Below are 24,182 nucleotides of genomic sequence, written 5' to 3'. Positions count from 1 at the left end.
TTATTCATATTAATAGTATTAATATTGTCAGTCAGTCAGTAGAAAAATGTCGGTCAGTAGAGTCATCAGATTAAACAGTATTTTACACATGCTTTGTAGCAATTGTTTTGACAACATTGTGGTGTGATGTAACTTTTTCTGCAATGGAAATGTAGTTGATGAATCTGCTTTCATACAATCCTTTACAGGTTTGATAGTAGTACTGTACCAAAGAAAATAGAACATACTCCTCAGTTAGGTTCTGCAGGAAGTTGATAATCAGTGAAAAAGACTCAAGATGTGTCGCACTGTTGAGGCTCTCTTCTTCTGTGGTTTCCACAGTGCTGCTTTGCTTCTGGTAGAAATAAACATTATGAGTCTCAAATAATGGCACCAACAGAGTCAAACTTAACATATACAACAAATATCATACTGAAAGAACTTATGAACCGTTAGAGTGGAGGAGCATTGGCAACGTTGGACAAATTTAAACAACTGAAACACAACAGAGATGGTTGTGGTACGTCAACATTGCCAATGATAGCATCACTATAACATTTTATTGGATTAATGTTGTAATATGAAATGACAAGGTCAACTTACCATCTCATTGACAGCTTCAGAGGTCAGGTGGTCATCCATCACACAGACAGGCAGGTCTAGAGACTGGGACAAGGCTCTATGGTCATAACCAGGAGAGAATGGAAACATCAGAGCAGTCCCAATGGCAGAATCTAACCACTGTCTTCATGTCAAAGACTTGACCCTACAAATGACTCAATGAATGACGCCTGACCTGCCCATAACAAGTTCTTTCTTATTAGTCTGTCTCTCTTAATCTCCACACAAATATCTAACTGGACAGAGTGTAAGTGGCCTTACCTGACTCTCTCAGTGTCAGAAACGTCATAGTCTTGTTGTTCTATGTCCTCCAGGGACATCTCAGCTACAGCAGACGGGGCAAAGCCCGGGATGATCTCTCAAACTGAAAATAATGACTGTTTATGTGAACTGAACCATTTACAGTGGCTTGCGAAAGTATTCACCCCCCTTGGCATTTTCCCTATTTTGTTGCCTTATTAAAATAGATTTTTGCACTGTCAACTGTGGGACTTTAGGTGTGTGCCTTTCCAAATCATGTCCAATCAATTGAATTTACCACAGGTGGACTCCAATCATGTTGTAGAAATACCTCAAGGATGATCAAGGGAAACAGGATGCACCGGTGCTCAATTTCGAGTCTCATAGCAAAGGGTTTGAATACTTATGTAAATAAGGCATTTCTGTTTTTTTCGGTTTTAAATTGCAAAAATGTCTAAACTGTTTTTGCTTTGTCATTATGGGATATTGTGTGTAGATTGATGAGGAAAATGTTGTATGTAATCCATTTTAGAATAAGGCTGTAATGTAAAAAATGAAATGTGTAAAAAGTCAAGGGGTCTGAATACTTTCCAAATGCACTGAAGCAGTCTATAAGATATATCTTATTACAGTTTAGGCCTACCTTGTTATTTTATTCCATCTGGCAATATCATATTAATGGATTAAATCTATTTAGTTTGTTTTGTTGCTAGTATTTTTATTAATTGTTTGAAAACACAAGTATTATCTACTTTCTGAAGGACAGCCAAGTTGATAGGCAACATAGAACCTACAGACAATTATGACATCATTGGAACACATGCACGTGTCACAAACACCTTTAGCCCAAAAAAGCAGTGTAGCAGTGCTGCCCAAGCTGGGGGCAATACACTTTTATTAGGCTTTTATTCAGATTCACAAACAATGCTCTACTTGAAGTCAATGAGTAAACATGTAGCAACATGGCTGAGCTTTAACGTGTAAGTAGAAGTTGACACTAACCATATGTATAATCCTAAAATGCTTGCCCTAAATACCAGTCTACAACCCAGGTATGTCTCCTGCTATTTATAGTATCTTTCAAGTACATCTTATTACAGTTTAGGCCTATCTAGCAATATAATTTTAATTAAGGGCAAATACACACATGTGTTGTAGGCCAATGAACTCCATAGTTTTAATCAGAGTTTATAATAAGGAAGGGGAATTCTGTAACACTTTATGACATCAAAGGTATGGCAGCTATGGAGAATCATTTTCAAAACAATGTCCAAAGCGGGAAATCATTGGATGTGATTCATTCGATTCTATGCAATTTCATCTTTGAGGACTGACATGGAAGCAACCATTACACAACTCTGAACTCAATAACCCCACCACAGTTTCAGAAGAGATATCAAACCATATCTTGTCATTCTGTATTACATTCTGTATTACATCCATCACAACTGGACAGTGATGGATGGCTATATGGAGCATCCTTGTCCATCATGTTCAGTGTGTTAGTGCTCTCACCACAGCGAGGCAGCAGAGTACCAGTTGAGGTAGGTGCAGGCAGAGCGTAGTAATTAAAGGCAGTGGTAGCCTATCCATCCCCATATCAACACCTGCAGCATCTCATGACACGCGCTCACACTCCCCCATTTACCACAACTTCCAAACTAACTGGACCTAAAACAATGTGTAACTTCGTGGCCATTCCAAGTCAGGATCACACCTAATACAAAGAGCTAGAGGATAAACCACAAATTAATTCATGTTTCCTAAAACAATGTGTAACTTCGTGGCCATTCCAAGTCAGGATCACACCTAATACCAAATAGCTAAAGAGGATAAACCACAAATAAATTCATGTTTTGTAGGGGGGAGTTGACGATTATGTGGTGGTTGTTTCACTATCGATGATGAAATTGCATTAAATCAAAAGAGTCAGACCCAATGATTTACTGTTCGTAAGGACAGAGTGACTAGTAATATTGAACATTATGTCGAAATGTAGCTAGGGGAGTTCAAGATCCAAGATCACATTTTCTTTCTATGGATTAGCCCATCTGTCAAGTGTTGGTTGTCCAGTAAAAAACTCAAACTTCGAATTAAGATTATCAATCCGATTCTGTGATCAATGTGAATCTGTGAACAGTCTTGTGAATCTTTACTAGAGTCCCCATTAGCTAACGCTATAACGTTAGCTAATCTTCCTGTGGTCCAACACCAATTGATAAGACATTACAAACAATTACAAATGAAGACTTTACAAACATTTAACAAGTAGACAATACAGACAATTAAAATACCTGACATTCAACATTCAGTTGATGCTTTGTAGGTGATGCAATAGCTGTAAACTATAGAGCTCGTGGCCAAGGTGAGTTAAGTGGCTAGAGTGGTTTCCTGTATGCCCATGCTGCACATAGCCCACCCCAATGCACTAGTTAGCCTAGTAAACAAGCCTATACACCGCGGGTAAATTGCCACTATTCACTGTTACAGTGGTCAGAGATCACAGCCAGAAGCCTACCACCACCAACGGGCTACAACTGTTCAGTATTGTTGTCTAATTTATGGACATCGTCTATGTGACTTTTTTTAAAATTATCAAGTAGGCCCAACACAGTTTCAGAAGATGTAGGTACATTTGACCAATATTCATGTATCCATTTTTCAGTTAGCATGGTCATGTTTCCTTTCACGTGAGAAATATTAACCAAAGCATCATTTTCCCTTGTTTATCTCCTTCAAAATACTGCAAGCAACAGAGCTATATAAATAATGACTGTATTGGCATGAGTCCATACCTTATTATTGACTTCAATTGGAGGTGCAATTCACTCCTTTTGACGAGTAGGCTTGGTCCTCATTTCCAGAGCAAATGTGCAACAGTTCTACACACACATATTTAACTGTCTGTTTTCATTACATCATCAGCTACCTTTGTTACATCACAAAGCCAGCTGGCTAAATCTGGCACATTTACAGAAATACAGTAGATTGTCCCTGTCAAATACATTTGATAAAAAATAAATGTCCAAAACAAACAGTGGTGGAAAAAGTCCTCAATCAGTCAGTTGTAAACAGTATGACTCAAGTAAATGTGAAAGTTGCCCAGTAAAATACTACTTGGGAAGTATTTGGTTTGAAATATTCTCAAGTATCAAAAGCCCTTCAGGAAGTCCAGGGTCCAGTTGCAGAGGGAGGTGTTCAGTTCCAGGGTCCTTAGCTTAGTGATGAGCTTTGTGGGCACTGTGGTGTTGAATGCTGAGCTGTAGTCAATGAACAGCATTCTCACATAGGTGTTCCTTTTGACCAGTTGGGAAAGGGCAGTATAGATCACGATTGATATTGCATCATCTGTGAATCTGTTGGGGCGGTATGCGAATTGAAGTGGATATATAGGGTTTCTGGGATGATGGTGTTGATGTGAGCCTTGACCAGCCTTTCAAAGGCTATGGGGTAATAGTCATTTAGGCAGGTTACCTTCACTTTCTTGGGCACAGGGACTATGGTGGTCTGTTTGAAACATGTAGGTATTACAGAGGTTGAAAAAGTCAGTGAAGACACTTGCCAGTTGGTCCGCGCATGCTCGGAGCACACGTCCCTGTAATCCATCTGACCCCTTGTGAATGTTGACATTTTTAAAGGTTTTGCTCTCCTTGGCTACAGAGAGCGTTATCACAGTCGTACCAAACAGCTGATGCTCTGATGCATGCCTCAGTGTTGCTTGCCTTGAAGCGAGCATAAAAGGCACCTAGCCCGTCTGGCAGACTTGTGTCACTGGGCAGCTTGCGGCTGGGTTTCCCTTTGTTGTCCGTAATAGTTTGCAAGCCTTGCCACATCCAACGAGCATCAGAACCGATGTAGTAGGATTCAATCTTAGTCCTGTATTTACGCTTTGTGTTACGCTCGTCGTCGGAATGAGGAGACCAAGGTGCAGCGTGTTAAGTGTACATCTTACTTTATTAGATGAACACCAAAAAAACACCAAAATATAAACAAACATAATGTTCTGCAGGCTACACATCATACCTAAGTATGATCCCCAATCAGAGACAACGATAGACAGCTGCCTCTGATTGGGAACCATACCAGTCCAAACAAAGAAATAGATCACCTAGATTGCCCACCCTAGTCACACCCTGACCTAACCAACCACTTTGCCTGTTTGACGGTTAGTCTGAGGGCATAGCAGGATTTCATATAAGTGTCTGGATTAGTGTCCCGCTCCTTGAAAGAAGCAGCTCTAGCCTTTAGCGCGGTGTGGATGTTGCCTGTAATCCATGGCTTCTGTCGGGGATATGTACATACGGTCACTGTGGGCACGACGTTGTCGATCCACTTATTGATGTAGCCTGTGACTGAGGTGGTATACTCCTCAATGCATGTGGATGAATCGCAGAACATATTACAGTCTGTGCTAGCAAAACAGTCAACATATGACAACAAATGAATGCAATCTCATTTAATGAGGAAAATTATCTTGGGTTGGAGAAGCTTCTAGTGATGGCTCTATACATTCTGGTGAAAAGGGAGGGTTTGCGACTCTTCTCTTCAGGTGGGAAGGAATATGCGATGTCATTTCCCTCTGGAGCAAAGGAGCCATGAGAATTTGTCCTCGACTCTGAAAAGAAAGACCATCCAGTATGTCATGGGTAACAATTCAGAGCAGAGTGCAATGTCTTTCCAAATGAATTAGTTGAACGCTAAAGTAATAATATCTTAGTCTTGAATGAGCAGCAGCAGGGCTTACCTGTAAAGTACACAGTAGGGGAAGTGTTCTGAGGCTGGTACTCCATAGACTTTTGAGGACAGTGGTCCTTTCTAACTTTCTTGGAACCCTGTTTGGTGGGAAAAGGCACATTAAAACAAACTGTTATATATCTTAAAGTACAGTATATCAACTGCAAAAAGGCAATACAATGCTAAAATACTGAATTACAGTGCCTTGCGAAAGTATTCGGCCCCCTTGAACTTTGCAACCTTTTGCCACATTTCAGGCTTCAAACATAAAGATATAAAACTGTATTTTTTTGTGAAGAATCAACAACAAGTGGGACACAATCATGAAGTGGATATTTCAAACTTTTTTAACAAATCAAAAACTGAAAAATTGGGCGTGCAAAATTATTCAGCCCCTTTACTTTCAGGGCAGCAAACTCTCTCCAGAAGTTCAGTGAGGATCTCTGAATGATCCAATGTTGACCTAAATGACTAATGATGATAAATACAATCCACCTGTGTGTAATCAAGTCTCCGTATAAATGCACCTGCACTGTGATAGTCTCAGTGGTAGGTCCGTTAAAAGCGCAGAGAGCATCATGAAGAACAAGGAACACACCAGGCAGGTCCGAGATACTGTTGTGAAGAAGTTTAAAGCCGGATTTGGATACAAAAATATTTCCCAAGCTTTAAACATCCCAATGAGCACTGTGCAAGAGATAATATTGAAACGGAAGGAGTATCAGACCACTGCAAATCTACCAAGACCTGGCCGTCCCTCTAAACGTTCAGCTCATACAAGGAGAAGACTGATCAGAGATGCAGCCAAGAGGCCCATGATCACTCTGGATGAACTGCAGAGATCTACAGCTGAGGTGGGAGACTCTGTCCATAGGACAACAATCAGTCGTATATTGCACAAATCTGGCCTTTATGGAAGAGTGGCAAGAAGAAAGCCATTTCTTAAAGATATCCATAAAAAGTGTAATTTAAAGTTTGCCACAAGCCACCTGGGAGACACACCAAACATGTGGAAGAAGGTGCTCTGGTCAGATGAAACCAAAATTGAACTTTTTGGCAACAATGCAAAATGTTATGTTTGGCGTAAAAGCAAGACCACTCATCACCCTGCACACACCATCCCCACTGTCAAACATGGTGGTGGCAGCATCATGGTTTGGGCCTGCTTTTCTTCAGCAGGGACAGGGAAGATGGTTAAAATTGATGGGAAGATGGATGGAGCCAAATACAGGACCATTCTGGAAGAAAACCTGATGGAGTCTGCAAAAGACCTGAGACTGGGACGGAGATTTGTCTTCCAAGAAGACAATGATCCAAAACATAAAGCAAAATCTACAATGGAATGGTTCAAAAATAAACATATCCAAGTGTTAGAATGGCCAAGTCAAAGTCCAGACCTGAATCCAATCGAGAATCTGTGGAAAGAACTGAAAACTGCTGTTCACAAATGCTCTCCATCCAACCTCACTGAGCTCGAGCTGTTTTGCAAGGAGGAATGGGAAAAAAATTCAGTCTCTCGATGTGCAAAACTGATAGAGACATACCCCAAGCGACTTACAGCTGTAATCGCAGCAAAAGGTGGCGCTACAAAGTATTAACTTAAGGGGGCTGAATAATTTTGCACGACCAATTTTTCAGTTTTTGATTTGTTAAAAAAGTTTGAAATATCCAATAAATGTCGTTCCACTTCATGATTGTGTCCCACTTGTTGTTGATTCTTCACAAAAAAATACAGTTTTATATCTTTATGTTTGAAGCGTGAAATGTGGCAAAAGGTCGCAAAGTTCAAGGGGGCCGAATACTTTCGCAAGGCACTGTATATAAACAAATAATATCTCATACATTCAAAAGCAGTGTTATTCATGAAAAATCTGTACTTATACCTTTATGTTAAAGCATATCTTGCTGAACATGGTTTTCTTGCTTTTCTTGGACTTGAAGATGGGGATCTGCCCTCCAGTACTGCTGATGCTATCCCTTACCAAATCCAACATCCCTTCTACAATGTCACTGGTGGCCATGCTGGTACCCGACTCAAAAGAAAATTTGGCATTGGCTTTGGTGATCATTTGATGACTTGAGCCAACTGATAAGGCATCCATCATTTTGTTGACCATGACCTTCGTGAGCTGATTCATTGTGTCACTATCCTCTGGCTTTCTCTGATTGAGCTGGATAGGAAAGACCATGCAAGTAGAGGTGCTTGGTTCATTCTGGACTGAAACATCAATGTTGATATTTTCATACTCATCTAACCACTGTTTTAGGAAGCCCTTCACTGTCTCTTCGGCAAATATCTGGAGAAGCTGAGAGGAGAGCTTCCTGGATATGGCACGTTGTTCCTTTCCCCATTTCAGCCTTGAAAGAATGGAGTCTGAAGCACTTCTGGCTGCTGCCAATGTTAAGACCTGTGGAGTGCTGTGGCTGTCCTGAAGGGCTATCACTTTATCCACAAATTCATGACTGAAAATGTGGATGGTCCCAGTGGAAATTATTTTTCTCAATTTCCTAACAGCAGATCGGAGGTTGTCAGGATGAGAAGCACCCTGTCCATCTTCCTGTGTGTTCTCAACACTTTCCACCATTTCGTCCACTACCACCCCAGCAGCTTGCCTGACTTTGTCCACAAAGGATGGGGGAAGTAAGTTCTCTGTGTGAAACAAGTCCTGAATGATCAAGTTTCTTAAAATGGGAAAGTCACTCTGAGCAGATAGTTCAGTGGGGATGGGAGTACCGGGCAAGGTGAAGTCCCATTCTGACTGCTTTGATTTTGAAGTAGGTGTTAGAGAGATGGAGGAGCGTGAAGAAGAGGTATTTCTTGTATTTTGGCTGTCAGCACTCCTACAACGGATCGTGCCAATATCCTCCAGCATGGATCCTGAGAGCTTAGTGGTTTTAGGTAGTAATTTGTGCGGAATGTCCACACAGGCATCGTTTCCACCAGGTGTAACACTGCTCTGGTTGACCTCAAGATGGCAGAGACTTGCTCTTTGTGAAGCAGGACCGCTTTGATATGGAAATATTTGGATTGAACCAAGTGTTGTGTCTGACATTTGAAGATCTTTTCTGAGAAACTCCGTAATCTTACTTTGCAGACTGTAGTAGATGTTACGAGCGACAGACCATATTATTTTCTCAGAAACCTGTCCAGTGGTGAGCAGGGAGGTTCCAGATACCATGTCAGATGATTGGGTGGTCTGGGTGAGCTCCTGCAGATCTTTCACTATGGTTTGTATAATATCAGTAGATGTGGTGGATGTAGATACAGACTGGAGGTACTTATCTGTTGTACCTTCCTCCACAATGTTAAATGATCTAGAGAGGACCTCACTCACTCCTTTCTCAGCTTTGGTTTGGAACTCATGACTAGAAAGTTTTTGGAGGCTCTTTGTTGAAAGACTGTGGGAAGATGCAATGCCTTTGGAGGCAGCCGTGCTGCAATCTAGACTTACTGGAGAGGTTCGCTCAGTAGAACCTTGGAGACGTTCAAACATGTCTTCACATGGTGTTGGGGACCTTGACAAGGAGATGTCCTTCAGCTGAGACAGAACATCACCTACCAATATGTTGACCTCAAGGGACATTTCAGATATTTTCTTTCCTACTGTGGAGAAGCAAGGTGCATTTGATGCCTGATCCTCGCATGAGGTCAAGATTGTTGAAATGACCTCTTTGGTACTATTGTTCATTAGACCCTCGTCTGTTTCAGTCCAGAGAAGTTTTGAACTCTCGCTGACACCCATGTGTAGAGTCACTTCCTGGTTCAAACTGGGCAAGTGAGGCACACTCTTACTAGCTTGCGTCAAGTTCTGGCTTTCCAAACCAAGGTACTCCTTAGTCACAAGATGTCCAGAGTCCTCTGTGGGTGTATGGCTAGACATTCTTCTCTGCACGTCTGACCTCCGCCGGTGAATGGTGAAGCCCTTTAATGTCTTCTTAATATTTTTATATAAACTAGTAGTAGCAGACCAGATCCTGCTCTTTCGCTTTTGTGCATTTTCCTGGAGGTCAGGTTCTCTCTCCTCTACTTCTGCAGGTTGCGCCAAGCTCTGCAGGTCTTCCACAAATGTGTCAATGATGCCAAAGGCAGCAGAAACTGCACAAATATCCTTTGACAAGGTTCTCTGGTTTTGAACGGAACAAGACCTGGATGCTACAGAATAAGCAGGCTTTGCACTAGTTAAGCTACTGTTGGACTTTTTAACTAGGAACTCACTCACTGCTTGAGTGGTGTCTCTCTTGAATTCCTCACTTGATAGTTGTTTCATGCAATCTAACAGACTGGTCAAAGAAGCTGTGGCCTTACTTCTGCTGTCCTCAATTTGACAGGGGAACTCATATACTATTGGTGATGAGGCCCTGGAATGGGAGATATCCCCAAGCTGAGCCAGAACGCCCTCTACAAATTGTTGTCTCTCAATAGAGAAGTCTGATCCTTTTTCTCCAACAGTGTACAGGGGGTCCTCCTTTGACATCTCAGTCTTGTACAAGACCAGAAGCTCTGAGATGACTTCTTTGGTGCAAGTTGTGATGTTGTCATCAGATGTGACAATGCCCTTTAGGGCAAATCTCTGAAGCTTGCCGAAATAATCTTTCAAGTTGTTTTGGATGCTGTGGTAAATGTGAACAGCAGCAGACCAGGCACTCTTCTGTTGGGGACTCTCTTCAGATTCAGCCAAGGACTTCATATCTGACACGAAAGTCTTAACAACTACTGACGCCGTTGAGCCCACTGGGTAAATTGACTCTGTCTTTACAATGCCAGACAATGTTTGACTTGATACAGCACCTGTTAACTCAGACTGAACGACTGAACTAGGAAAGCTCAAACTACTGACTTTTTTGGCAAGAACTCCACTCACTGCTTGTATTGCTGATGTTTGAAACTCCCGGCTGGAGAGTTTTTGGATGCTCTTAGATGTGAGCGTGCAGGAGGAACCAGATTCACCAATATTGTAGCTGCTCTCGTATTTCCTTATCAGGGCATCAAGATCGTCAATGAAGCCAACATGCGATGCCAAAAACGTGATCTTGTCCTTCAGATCTTTCAGCAAATTCTGTTCGTTCTCGTCAACAAAAGCCACCATTGTGTCAGAGATCATGGTCATGACTTGCCCTGTTAGACTCTTGCTCTCTTGGTCAACTTTTTCAAGTTTAGCAGCCAGCTCTCTCACCATGCTCTCAGTCACCTTGGTCTGTGAGTCTCCCCTTACCGGTGTCACTTGAGAGGTTTGGCTAGCGGAGGCACTCTTAACGACTACTGATACGGCCGACTTGACATCTTTAATCACTCCTGCCATTACAGCAGGGGTCATCTTCGGAGAGCCTGCACTTCCAGATGGAGAATTGGACATGCATGCAAGTTTGGAGAGAGATCCTTGCAGGCTGTCCTGCACACAGGTGATGAGGGTGTCCTCTGAGACACCTAAGAGGACTTGTAGCGAGTCAGAGTTGGTTGTCTTCTTCTGCACATCAGACAGAGAGGTTCTTGAAAAAAAAAACAGAAATCATCACAGTCAAACAAATAATATGTAATGCTGTGAGGAACGTTGCTCTGGTGGAGGTGTGTCAAACACATCTGCACCATTGAAAATAGTGGGGGAATCGTTGCTTTTGCTCTGGGAAAACACCTTAGTGTGGTGGAGGTGTGTCAACCACATCTAATAATAAAAAATAAGAATTTATTCAACTTCTATAGTTCTTTTCATTACAGAAAGATAAAAGAGAAAAGCTTCTGCCGGTTTGGAGAAGAAAAAAAAGACTAAATTATTCTGTTTTAAAGTCAAATAATATGATAAATTAGAGTACTTTTTTTGTATAAGTAATTTGTATTGAAACTGGCTTGTACAGTTGAAGTCGGAAGTTTACATACACTTAGGTTGAAGTCATTAAAAGTCGTTTTTCAACCACTCCACAAATTCCTTGTTAACAAACTCTAGTTTTGGCAAGTCGGTTAGGACATCTACTTTGTGCATGACACAAGTAATTTTTCCAACAATTGTTTACAGACAGATTAGTTAACTTATAAATCACTGTATCTCAATTCCAGTGGGTCAGAAGTTTACATGCACTAAGTTGACTGTGCCTTTAAACAGCTTGGAAAATTCCAGAAAAGGATGTCGTGGCTTTAGAAGCTTATGTTAGGCTAATTGACATAATTTGAGTCTGTGGATGTATTTCAAGGCCAACCTTCAAACTCAGTGCCTCTTCGCTTGACATCATGAGAAAATCAAAAGAAATCAGCCAAGACCACAGAAAAAGAATTGGTTCATCCTTGGGAGCAATTTCCAAATGGCTGAAGGTACCACGTTCATCTGTACAAACAATAGTACGCAAGTATAAACACCATGGGACCACACAGCCGTGGGTGGGTGAGGCTTGCAAGCCAAAGAACACCATCCCAACCGTGAAGCACGGGGGTAGCAGAATCATGTTGTGGGGGTGCTTTGCTGCAGGAGGGTCTAGTGCACTTCACAAAATAGATAGCATCATGAGGATGGAAAATTATGTGGATATATTGAAGCAACATCTCAAGACTTCAGTCAGGAAGTTAAAGCTTGGTCGCAAATGGGTCTTCCAAATGGACATGACCCCAAGCATACTTCCAAAGTTGTGGCAAAATGACTTAAGAACAACAAAGTCAAGGTATTGGAGTGGCAATCACAAAGCCCTGACCTCAATCCTATAGAACATTTGTGGGCAGAACTGAAAAAGCTTGTGCGAGCAAGGAGGCCTACAAACCTGACTCAGTCATACCAGCTCTGTCAGGAGGAATGGGCCAAAATTCTCCCAACTTATTGTGGGAAGCTTGTGGAAGGCTACCCAAAACATTTGACCCAAGTTAAACAATTTAAAGGCAATGCTACCAAATACTATTTGAGTGTATGTAAACTTCTGACCCACTGGGAATGTGAAGAAAGAAATAAAAGCTGAAATAAATGATTCTTTCTTCTTCTATTATTCTGACATTTCACATTCTTAAAATAAAGTGGTGATCCTAACTGACCTAAAACAGGGATTAAATGTCAGGAATTGTGAAAAACTGAGTTTAAATGTACTTGGCTAAGGTGTATGTAAACTCAGAATTCAACTTTATATGGCCATATCTATACTCTAAAAAAAAGGGAAATTGCTATAAACATCAAATACTGTTTAAGGACAATCATAAATAAAAGGCAGTATTGAAGAATGGTTACAGACATACCTGATGGCTGGCTTGGGCAATGGTTTTGGGCAGTAGCTTCCACTGCCCAGACTGCCCATCTCCTTAGTCAGGTAAATCTCCTTGAACTTAAGTTGTTGTGATTCCTGCTCTTCTGCCTCTTCCTGATCCATACAGTTGGAGGAAGGGTAGGGAGTCGGGATGCGAAAGCTATTGTAAGACTTTCGACTGCCTGGCCTCTTAGGTACACCAGCCTCAGTAAATCTCACGCGGGACTTGGTGTTAACCTTATCGTCTAACAGACTGGTGAGTGACGCTGTGAGAGATCTCTGTGACAATGGAGAGGAGGCAGCATCTTGGATGCCCAGTAGTTCGTAAAGACCTGGGATGATGATCTGCATCAGCTTGTCCGATAAAAACTGGACAATCCTCAGACACAAGCCGGCAAGCTGTTGTTTTGTCAGCTGTATTCCAGAAACAGAAGAAGTGTTTTAAAATGTTGCATAGTGCGTCTTTCAAAAGCTTATGAACAAGGCTAAACATTCAGTGATCATTGTATTCTAAATAAGCTTTCAGATCTTACCGGGTCAGAAATGCCATTACGAATCCTACTGCATTGCCTGAAAATTATTCATATGAATCATTCATATTAATAGTATTAATATTGTCAGAAATGTCGGTCAGTAGAGTCATCAGATTAAACAGTATTTTACACATGCTTTGTAGCAATTGTTTTGACAACATTGTGGTGTGATGTAACTTTTCCTGCAATGGAAATGTAGTTGATGAATCTGCTTTCATACAATCCTTTACAGGTTTGATAGTAGTACTGTACCAAAGAAAATAGAACATACTCCTCAGTTAGGTTCTGCAGGAAGTTGATAATCAGTGAAAAAGACTCAAGATTTTTCGCACTGTTGAGGCTCTCTTCTTCTGTGGTTTCCACAGTGCTGCTTTGCTTCTGGTAGAAATAAACATTATGAGTCTCAAATAATGGCACCAACAGAGTCAAACTTAACATATACAACAAATATCATACTGAAAGAACTTATGAACCGTTAGAGAGTGGAGGAGCATTGGCAACGTTGGACAAATTTAAACAACTGAAACACAACAGAGATGGTTGTGGTACGTCAACATTGCCAATGATAGCATCACTATAACATTTTATTGGATTAATGTTGTAATATGAAATGACAAGGTCAATTTACCATCTCATTGACAGCTTCAGAGGTCAGGTGGTCATCCATCACACAGACAGGCAGGTCTAGAGACTGGGACAAGGCTCTATGGTCATAACCAGGAGAGAATGGAAACATCAGAGCAGTCCCAATGGCAGAATCTAACCACTGTCTTCATGTCAAAGACTCACTTAGTAGTTAATACATGGCCACAAATAATGAGCGGTTCAAATAGATCGGCTGGGGACTTGACCCTACAAATGACTCCATGAATGACGCCTGACCTGCCCCATAACAAGTTATTTCTTATTTGTCTCTCTCTCTTAATCTCCACACAAATATCTAACTGGACAGAGTGTAAGTGGCAATACCTGACTGTCTCAGTGTCAGAAACATCATAGTCTTGTTGTTCTATGTCCTCCAGGGACATCTCAGCTACAGCAGACGGGGCAAAGCCCGGGATGATCTCTCAAACTGAAAATAATGACTGTTTATGTGAACTGAACCATATACAGTGGCTTGCGAAAGTATTCACCTCCCTTGGCATTTTCCCTATTTTGTTGCCTTATAACCTAGAATTAAAATAGATTTTTGCACTGTCAACTGTGGGACCTTAGGTATGTGCCTTTCCAAATCATGTCCAATCAATTGAATTTACCACAGGTGGACTCCAATCATGTTGTAGAAATACCTCAAGGATGATCAAGGGAAACAGGATGCACCGGTGCTCAATTTCGAGTCTCATAGCTAAGGGTTTGAATGCTTATGTAAATAAGGTATTTCTGTTTTTTTCCATTTTAAATTGCAAAAATGTCTAAAAAACAGTTTTTGCTTTGTCATTATGGGATATTGTGTGTAGATTGATGAGGAAAATGTTGTATGTAATCCATTTTAGAATAAGGCTGTAATGTAAAAAATGAAATGTGTAAAAAGTCAAGGAGTCTGAATACTTTCCAAATGCACTGAAGCAGTCTATAAGATATATCTTATTACAGTTTAGGCCTACCTTGTTATTTTATTCCATCTGGCAATATCATATTAATGGATTAAATCTATTTAGTTTGTTTTGTTGCTAGTATTTTTATTAATTGTTTGAAAACACAAGTATTATCTACTTTCTGAAGGACAGCCAAGTTGATAGGCAACATAGAACCTACAAACAATTATGACATCATTGGAACACATGCACGTGTCACAAACACCTTTAGCCCAAAAAAGCAGTGTAGCAGTGCTGCCCAAGCTGGGGGCGATACACTTTTATTAGGCTTTTATTCAGATTCACAAACAATGCGCTACTTGAAGTCAATGAGTAAACATGTAGCAACATGGCTGAGCTTTAACGTGTAAGTAGAAGTTGACACTAACCATATGTATAATCCTAAAATGCTTGCCCTAAATACCAGTCTACAACCCAGGTATGTCTCCTGCTATTTATAGTATCTTTCAAGTACATCTTATTACAGTTTAGGCCTATCTTATTATTTTCTTCCATCTAGCAATATCATTTTAATTAAGGGCAAATACACACACACGTGTTGTAGGCCAATGAACTCCATAGTTTTAATCAGAGTTTATAATAAGGAAGGGGAATTCTGTAACAGTTTATGACATCAAAGGTATGGCAGCTATGGAGAATCATTTTCAAAACAATGTCCAAAGCGGGAAATCATTGGATGTGATTCATTCGATTCTATGCAATTTCATCTTTGAGGACTGACATGGAAGCAACCATTACACAACCCTGAACTCAATAACCCCACCCCAGTTTCAGAAGAGATATCAAACCATATCTTGTCATTCTGTATTACATTCTGTATTACATCCACTGTGCCTGGACAGTGATGGATGGCTATATGGAGCATCCTTGTCCATCATGTTCAGTGTGTTAGTGCTCTCACCACAGCGAGGCAGCAGAGTACCAGTTGAGGTAGGTGCAGGCAGAGCGTAGTAATTAAAGGCAGTGGTAGCCTATCCATCCCCATATCAACACCTCATGACACGCGCTCACACTCCCCCATTTACCACAACTTCCAAACTAACTGGACCTAAAACAATGTGTAACTTCGTGGCCATTCCAAGTCAGGATCACACCTAATACAAAGAGCTAGAGGATAAACCACAAATAAATTCATGTTTTGTAGGGGGGAGTTGACGATTATGTGGTGGTTGTTTCACTATCGATGATGAAATTGCATTAAATCAAAAGAGTCAGACCCAATGATTTACTGTTCGTAAGGACAGAGTGACTAGTAATATTGAACATTATGTCGAAATGTAGCTAGGGGAGTTCAAGATCCAAGATCACATTTTCTTTCTATGGATTAGCCCATCTGTCAAGTGTTGGTTGTCCAGTAAAAAACTCAAACTTCGAATTAAGATCATCAATCAGATTCTGTTATCAATGTGAATCTGTGAACAGTCTTGTGAATCTTTACTAGAGTCCCCATTAGCTAACGCTATAACGTTAGCTAATCTTCCTGTGGTCCAACACCAATTGATAAGACATTACAAACAATTACAAATGAAGACTTTACAAACATTTAACAAGTAGACAATACAGACAATTAAAATACCTGACATTCAACATTCAGTTGATGCTTTGTAGGTGATGCAATAGCTGTAAACTATAGAGCTCGTGGCCAAGGTGAGTTAAGAGGCTAGAGTGGTTTCCTGTATGCCCATGCTGCACATAGCCCACCCCAATGCACTAGTTAGCCTAGTAAACAAGCCTATACACCGCGGGTAAATTGCCACTATTCACTGTTACAGTGGTCAGAGATCACAGCCAGAAGCCTACCACTACCAACGGGCTACAACTGTTCAGTATTGTTGTCTAATTTATGGACATCGTCTATGTGACTTTTTTTAAAATTATCAAGTAGGCCCAACACAGTTTCAGAAGATGTAGGTACATTTGACCAATATTCATGTATCCATTTTTCAGTTAGCATGGTCATGTTTCCTTTCACGTGAGAAATATTAACCAAAGCATCATTTTCCCTTGCTTATCTCCTTCAAAATACTGCAAGCTACAGAGCTATATAAATAATGACTGTATTGGCATGATTCCATACCTTATTATTGACTTCAATTGGAGGTGCAATTCACTCCTTTTGACGAGTAGGTTTGGTCCTCATTTCCAGAGCAAATGTGCAACAGTTCTACACACACATATTTAACTGTCTGTTTTCATTACATCATCAGCTACCTTTGTTACATCACAAAGCCAGCTGGCTAAATCTGGCACATTTACAGAAATACAGTAGATTGTCCCTGTCAAATACATTTGATAAAAAATAAATGTCCAAAACAAACAGTGGTGGAAAAAGTCCTCAATCAGTCAGTTGTAAACAGTATGACTCAAGTAAATGTGAAAGTTGCCCAGTAAAATACTACTTGGGAAGTATTTGGTTTGAAATATTCTCAAGTATCAAAAGTAAAAATAATTTTTAAAATTAAGCAAAGCAGACAACACAATTGTATTGCTTTTTTTGAATGTAAGAATAGCCAGGGGCACACTCCAACACTTAGATATAATTTATAAACTAAGCATTTGTGTTTATTGAGTCTGCCAGATCAGGGGTAGGGGATGTTCTCTTGATAAGTGTGTGAATTGGACCATTTTCCTGTCATACAAAGCATTCAAAATGTACTTTTGGGTATCAGGGAAAGTGGATGGAGTCAAAAGTACATTTTTGTCCTTTATGAATGTACTGAAGTTGTCAAAAATATAAATAGTTAAAGTACAGATACCCCCAAAACGGTTTAAATCATTTTTACTTAAGTACTTTGCACCACTGAAAACAAACCTTTTCTAATGTCTCTATATCACTGGCATATCATCACCTAGATTGCCCACCCTAGTCACACCCTGACCTAACCAAATAGAGAATTAAAAAGATCTCTACGGTCAGGGCGTGACACTTTGCCTGTTTGATGGTTAGTCTGAGGGCATAGCAGGATTTCATATAAGTGTCTGGATTAGTGTCCCGCTCCTTGAAAGAAGCAGCTCTAGCCTTTAGCGCGGTGTGGATGTTGCCTGTAATCCATGGCTTCTGTCGGGGATATGTACATACGGTCACTGTGGACACGACGTTGTCGATCCGCTTATTGATGTAGCCTGTGACTGAGGTGGTATACTCCTCAATGCATGTGGATGAATCGCAGAACATATTACAGTCTGTGCTAGCAAAACAGTCAACATATGACAACAAATGAATGCAATCTCATTTAATGAGGAAAATTATCTTGGGTTGGAGAAGCTTCTAGTGATGGCTCTATACATTCTGGTGAAAAGGGAGGGTTTGCGACTCTTCTCTTCAGGTGGGAAGGAATATGCGAAGTCATTTCCCTCTGGAGCAAAGGAGCCATGAGAATTTGTCCTCGACTCTGCAAAGAAAGACCATCCAGTATGTCATGGGTAACAATTCAGAGCAGAGTGCAATGTCTTTCCAAATGAATTAGCTGAACGCTAAAGTAATAATATCTTAGTCTTGAATGAGCAGCAGCAGGGCTTACCTGTAAAGTACACAGTAGGGGAAGTGTTCTGAGGCTGGTACTCCAGAGACTTTTGAGGACAGTGGTCCTTTCTAACTTTCTTGGAACCCTGTTTGGTGGGAAAAGGCACATTAAAACAAACTGTTATATATCTTAAAGTACAGTATATCAACTGGAAAAAGGCAATACAATGCTAAAATACTGAATTATATAAACAAATAATATCTCATACATTCAAAAGCAGTGTTATTCATGAAAAATCTGTACTTGTACTATACCTTTATGTTAAAGCATATCTTGCTGAACATGGTTTTCTTGCTTTTCTTGGACTTGAAGATGGGGATCTGCTCTCCAGTACTGCTGGTGCTATCCCTTACCAAATCCAACATCCCTTCTACAATGTCTCTGGTGGCCATGCTGGTACCGGACTCAAAAGAACATTTGGCATTGGCTTTGGTGATCATTTGATGACTTGAGCCAACTGATAAGGCATCCATCATTTTGTTGACCATGACTTTCGTGAGCTGATTCATTGTGTCACTATCCTCTGGCTTGCTCTGATTGAGCTGGATAGGAAAGACCATGCAAGTAGAGGTGCTTGGTTCATTCTGGACTGAAACATCAATGTTGATATTTTCATACTCATCTAACCACTGTTTTAGGAAGCCCTTCACTGTCTCTTCAGCAAATATCTGGAGAAGCTGAGAGGAGAGCTTCCTGGATATGGCACATTGTTCCTTTCCCCATTTCAGCCTTGAAAGAATGGAGTCTGAAGCACTTCTGGCTGCTGCCAATGTTAAGACCTGTGGAGTGCTGTGGCTGTCCTGAAGGGCTATCACTTTATCCACAAATTCATGACTGAACATGTGGATGGTCCCAGTGGAAATTATTTTTCTCAATTTCCTAACAGCAGATCGGAGGTTGTCAGGATGAAAAGCACCCTGTCCATCTTCCTGTGTGTTCTCAACACTTTCCACCATTTCGTCCACTACCACCCCAGCAGCTTGCCTGACTTTGTCCACAAAGGATGGGGGAAGTAAGTTCTCTGTGTGAAACAAGTCCTTAATGATCATGTTTCTTACAATGGGAAAGTCACTCTGAGCAGATAATTCAGTGGGGATGGGAGTACCGGGCAAGGTAAAGTCCCATTCTGACTGCTTTGATTTTGAAGTAGGTGTTAGAGAGATGGAGGAGCGTGAAGAAGAGGTATTTCTTGTATTTTGGCTGTCAGCACTCCTACAACGGATCGTGCCAATATCCTCCAGCATGGATCCTGAGAGCTCAGTGGTTTTAGGTAGTAATTTGTGCGGAATGTCCACACAGGCATCGTTTCCACCAGGTGTAACACTGCTCTGGTTGACCTCAAGATGGCAGAGACTTGCTCTTTGTGAAGCAGGACTGCTTTGATATGTAAATATTTGGATTGAACCAAGTGTTGTGTCTGACATTTGAAGATCTTTTCTGAGAAACTCCGTAATCTTACTTTGCAGACTGTAGTAGATGTTACGAGCAACAGACCAGATCCTTTTCTCAGAAACCTGTCCAGTGGTGAGCAGGGAGGTTCCAGATACCATGTCAGATGATTGGGTGGTCTGGGTGAGCTCCTGCAGATCTTTCACTATGGTTTGTATAATATCAGTAGATGTAGATACAGACTGGAGGTACTTATCTGTTGTACCTTCCTCCACAATGTTAAATGATCTAGAGAGGACCTCACTCACTCCTTTCTCAGCTTTGGTTTGGAACTCATGACTAGAAAGTTTTTGGAGGCTCTTTGTTGAAAGACTGTGGGAAGATGCAATGCCTTTGGAGGCAGCCGTGCTGCAATCTAGACTTACTGGAGAGGTTCGCTCAGGAGAACCTTGGAGACGTTCAAACATGCCTTCACATGGTGTTGGGGACCTTGACAAGGAGATGTCCTTCAGCTGAGACAGAACACCACCTACCAATATGTTGACCTCAAGGGACATATCAGATATTTTCTTTCCTACTGTGGAGAAGCAAGGTGCATTTGATGTTGGATCCTCGCATGAGGTCAAGATTGTTGAAATGACCTGTTTGGTACTATTGTTCATTAGACCCTCGTCTGTTTCAGTCCAGAGAAGTTTTGAACTCTCGCTGACACCCATGTGTAGAGTCACTTCCTGGTTCAAACTGGGCAAGTGAGGCACACTCTTACTAGCTTGCGTCAAGTTCTGGCTTGCCAAACCAAGGTACTCCTTAGTCACAAGATGTCCACAGTCCTCTGTGGTTGTATGGCTAGACATTCTTCTCTGCACGTCTGACCTCCGCCGGTGAATGGTGAAGCCCTTTAATGTCTTCTTAATATTTTTATATAAACTAGTAGTAGCAGACCAGATCCTGCTCTTTCGCTTTTGTGCATTTTCCTGGAGGTCAGGTTCTCTCTCCTCTACTTCTGCAGGTTGCGCCGAGCTCTGCAGGTCTTCCACAAATGTGTCAATGATGCCAAAGGCAGCAGAATCCGCACAAATATCCTTTGACAAGGTTCTCTGGCTTTGAACGGAACAAGACCTGGATGCTACAGAATAAGCAGGCTGTGCACTAGTTAAGCTACTGTTGGACTTTTTAACTAGGAACTCACTCACTGCTTGAGTGGTGTCTCTCTTGAATTCCTCACTTGAGAGTTTTTTCATGCAATCTAACAGACTGGTCAAAGAAGCTGTGGCCTTACTTCTGCTGTCCTCAATTTGACAGGGGAACTCATATACTATTGGTGATGAGGCCCTGGAATGGGAGATATCCCCAAGCTGAGCCAGAACGCCCTCTACAAATTGTTGTCTCTCAATAGAGAAGTCTGATCCTTTTTCTCCAACAGTGTACAGGGGGTCCTCCTTTGACATTTCAGTCTTGTACAAGACCAGAAGCTCTGAGATGACTTCTTTGGTGCAAGTTGTGATGTTGTCATCAGATGTGACAATGCTCTTTAGGGCAAATCTCTGAAGCTTGCCGAAATAATCTTTCAAGTTGTTTTGGATGCTGTTGTAAATGTGAACAGCAGCAGACCAGGCACTCTTCTGTTGGGGACTCTCTTCAGATTCAGCCAAGGACTTCATATCTGACACGAAAGTCTTAACAACTACTGACGCTGCTGAGCCCACTGGGTGAATTGACTCTGTCTTTACAATGCCAGACAATGTTTGACCTGATACAGCACCTGTTAACTCAGACTGAACGACTGAACTAGGAAAGCTCAAACTACTGACTTTTTTGGCAAGAACTCCACTCACTGCTTGTATTGCTGATGTTTGAAACTCCCGGCTGGAGAGTTTTTGGATGCTCTTAGATGTGAGCGTGCAGGAGGAACCAGATTCACCAATATTGTAGCTGCTCTCGTATTTCCTTATCAGGGCATCAAGATCGTCAATGAAGCCAACATGCGATGCCAAAAACGTGATCTTGTCCTTCAGATCTTTCAGCAAATTCTGTTCGTTCTCGTCAACAAAAGCCACCATTGTGTCAGAGATCATGGTCATGACTTGCCCTGTTAGACTCTTGCTCTCTTGGTCAACTTTTTCAAGTTTAGCAGCCAGCTCTCTCACCATGCTCTCAGTCACCTTGGTCTGTGAGTCTCCGCTTACCGGTGTCACTTGAGAGGTTTGGCTAGCGGAGGCACTCTTAACGACTACTGATACGGCCGACTTGACATCTTTAATCACTTCTGCCATTACAGCAGGGGTCATCTTCGGAGAGCCTGCACTTCCAGATGGAGAATTGGACATGCATGCAAGTTTGGAGAGAGAACCTTGCAGGCTGTCCTGCACACAGGTGACGAGGGTGTCCTCTGAGACACCTAAGAGGACTTGTAGCGAGTCAGAGTTGGTTGTCTTCTTCTGCACATCAGACAGAGAGGTTCTTGAAAAAAAAAACAGAAATCATCACAGTCAAACAGATAATATGTACGGCTGTGAGGAACGTTGCCCTGGTGGAGCTGTGTCAAACACATCTGCACCATTGAAAATAGTGGGGGAATCGTTGCTTTTGCTCTGGGAAAACACCTTAGTGTGGTGGAGGTGTGTCAACCACATCTAATAATAAAAAATAATAATTTATTCAACTTCTATAGTTCTTTTCATTACAGAAAGATAAGAGAAAAGCTTCTGCCGGTTTGGAGAAGGAAAAAAATGACTAAATTATTCTGTTTTAAAGTCAAATAATATGATAAATTAGAGTACTTTTTTTGTATAAGTAATTTGTATTGAAACTGGCTTGTACAGTTGAAGTCGGAAGTTTACATACACTTAGGTTGGAGTCATTAAAAGTCGTTTTTCAACCACTCCACAAATTCCTTGTTAACAAACTCTAGTTTTGGCAAGTCGGTTAGGACATCTACTTTGTGCATGACACAAGTCATTTTTCCAACAATTGTTTACAGACAGATTAGTTAACTTATAATTCACTGTATCTCAATTCCAGTGGGTCAGAAGTTTACATGCACTAAGTTGACTGTGCCTTTAAACAGCTTGGAAAATTCCAGAAAAGGATGTCATGGCTTTAGAAGCTTATGTTAGGCTAATTGACATCATTTGAGTCTGTGGATGTATTTCAAGGCCAACCTTCAAACTCAGTGCCTCTTCGCTTGACATCATGAGAAAATCAAAAGAAATCAGCCAAGACCACAGAAAAATAATTGGTTCATCCTTGGGAGCAATTTCCAAATGGCTGAAGGTACCACGTTCATCTGTACAAACAATAGTACGCAAGTATAAACACCATGGGACCACACAGCCGTGGGTGGGTGAGGATTGCAAGCCAAAGAACACCATCCCAACCGTGAAGCACGGGGGTAGCAGAATCATGTTGTGGGGGTGCTTTGCTGCAGGAGGGTCTAGTGCACTTCACAAAATAGATAGCATCATGAAGATGGACAATTATGTGGATATATTGAAGCAACATCTCAAGACTTCAGTCAGGAAGTTAAAGCTTGGTCCCAAATGGGTCTTCCAAATGGACATGACCCCAAGCATACTTCCAAAGTTGTGGCAAAATGACTTAAGAACAACAAAGTCAAGGTATTGGAGTGGCAATCACAAAGCCCTGACCTCAATCCTATAGAACATTTGTGGGCAGAACTGAAAAAGCTTGTGCGAGCAAGGAGGCCTACAAACCTGACTCAGTCATACCAGCTCTGTCAGGAGGAATGGGCAAAAATTCTCCCAACTTATTGTGGGAAGCTTGTGGAAGGCTACCCAAAACATTTGACCCAAGTTAAACAATTTAAAGGCAATGCTACCAAATACTATTTGAGTGTATGTAAACTTCTGACCCACTGGGAATGTGAAGAAAGAAATAAAAGCTGAAATAAATTATTCTTTCTTCTATTATTCTGACATTTCACATTCTTAAAATAAAGTGGTGATCCTAACTGACCTAAAACAGGGAATTTTTACTAGGATTAAATGTGAAATTGCTAAAACAGGGAATTTTTACTAGGATTAAATGTGAAATTGCTATAAACATCAAATACGGTTTCAGGACAATCATAAATAAAAGGCAGTATTGAAGAATGGTTACAGACATACCTCATGGCTGGCTTGGGCAATGGTTTTGGGAAGTAGCTTCCACTGCCCAGACTGCCCATCTCCTTAGTCAGGTAAATCTCCTTGAACTTAAGTTGTTGTGATTCCTGCTCTTCTGCCTCTTCCTGATCCATACAGTTGGAGGAAGGGTAGGGAGTCGGGATGCGAAAGCTATTGTAAGACTTTCGACTGCCTGGCCTCTTAGGTACACCAGCCTCAGTAAATCTCACG

The 24,182-nt window shown here is 41.2% G+C and overlaps 2 protein-coding genes across 2 annotated transcripts; both read right to left on the bottom strand.

The window, feature by feature from the left end:
• Positions 1 to 7,451: 7,451 nt before the first annotated feature.
• Positions 7,452 to 11,074, bottom strand: LOC149985375 (uncharacterized). The gene has a single exon (XM_090182676.1). The coding sequence runs from the start codon at positions 10,926 to 10,928 to the stop codon at positions 7,452 to 7,454; it is 3,477 nt and encodes a 1,158-aa protein (XP_090038802.1). The 5' UTR covers positions 10,929 to 11,074.
• Positions 11,075 to 18,585: 7,511 nt separating this feature from the next.
• LOC149985374 (uncharacterized) lies at positions 18,586 to 22,115 on the bottom strand. Its single transcript, XM_090182668.1, has 2 exons — positions 21,369 to 22,115; positions 18,586 to 21,281 (listed from the first exon to the last, which is right to left on the bottom strand). Exons 1-2 carry the CDS (start codon positions 22,113 to 22,115, stop codon positions 18,687 to 18,689), a joined length of 3,342 nt encoding a protein of 1,113 aa, XP_090038794.1. The 3' UTR covers positions 18,586 to 18,686.
• Between the last annotated feature and the right edge of the window lie 2,067 nt (positions 22,116 to 24,182).

The sequence above is a fragment of the Oncorhynchus mykiss genome, chromosome 1 (assembly GCF_057628025.1).
Source record: "Oncorhynchus mykiss isolate SJ-2025 chromosome 1, ASM5762802v1, whole genome shotgun sequence".
Classification (NCBI taxonomy): Eukaryota; Metazoa; Chordata; class Actinopteri; order Salmoniformes; family Salmonidae; genus Oncorhynchus; species Oncorhynchus mykiss.
Note: the sequence above shows the minus strand (reverse complement) of the source record. Positions and strands in the feature narration are given on the sequence as shown.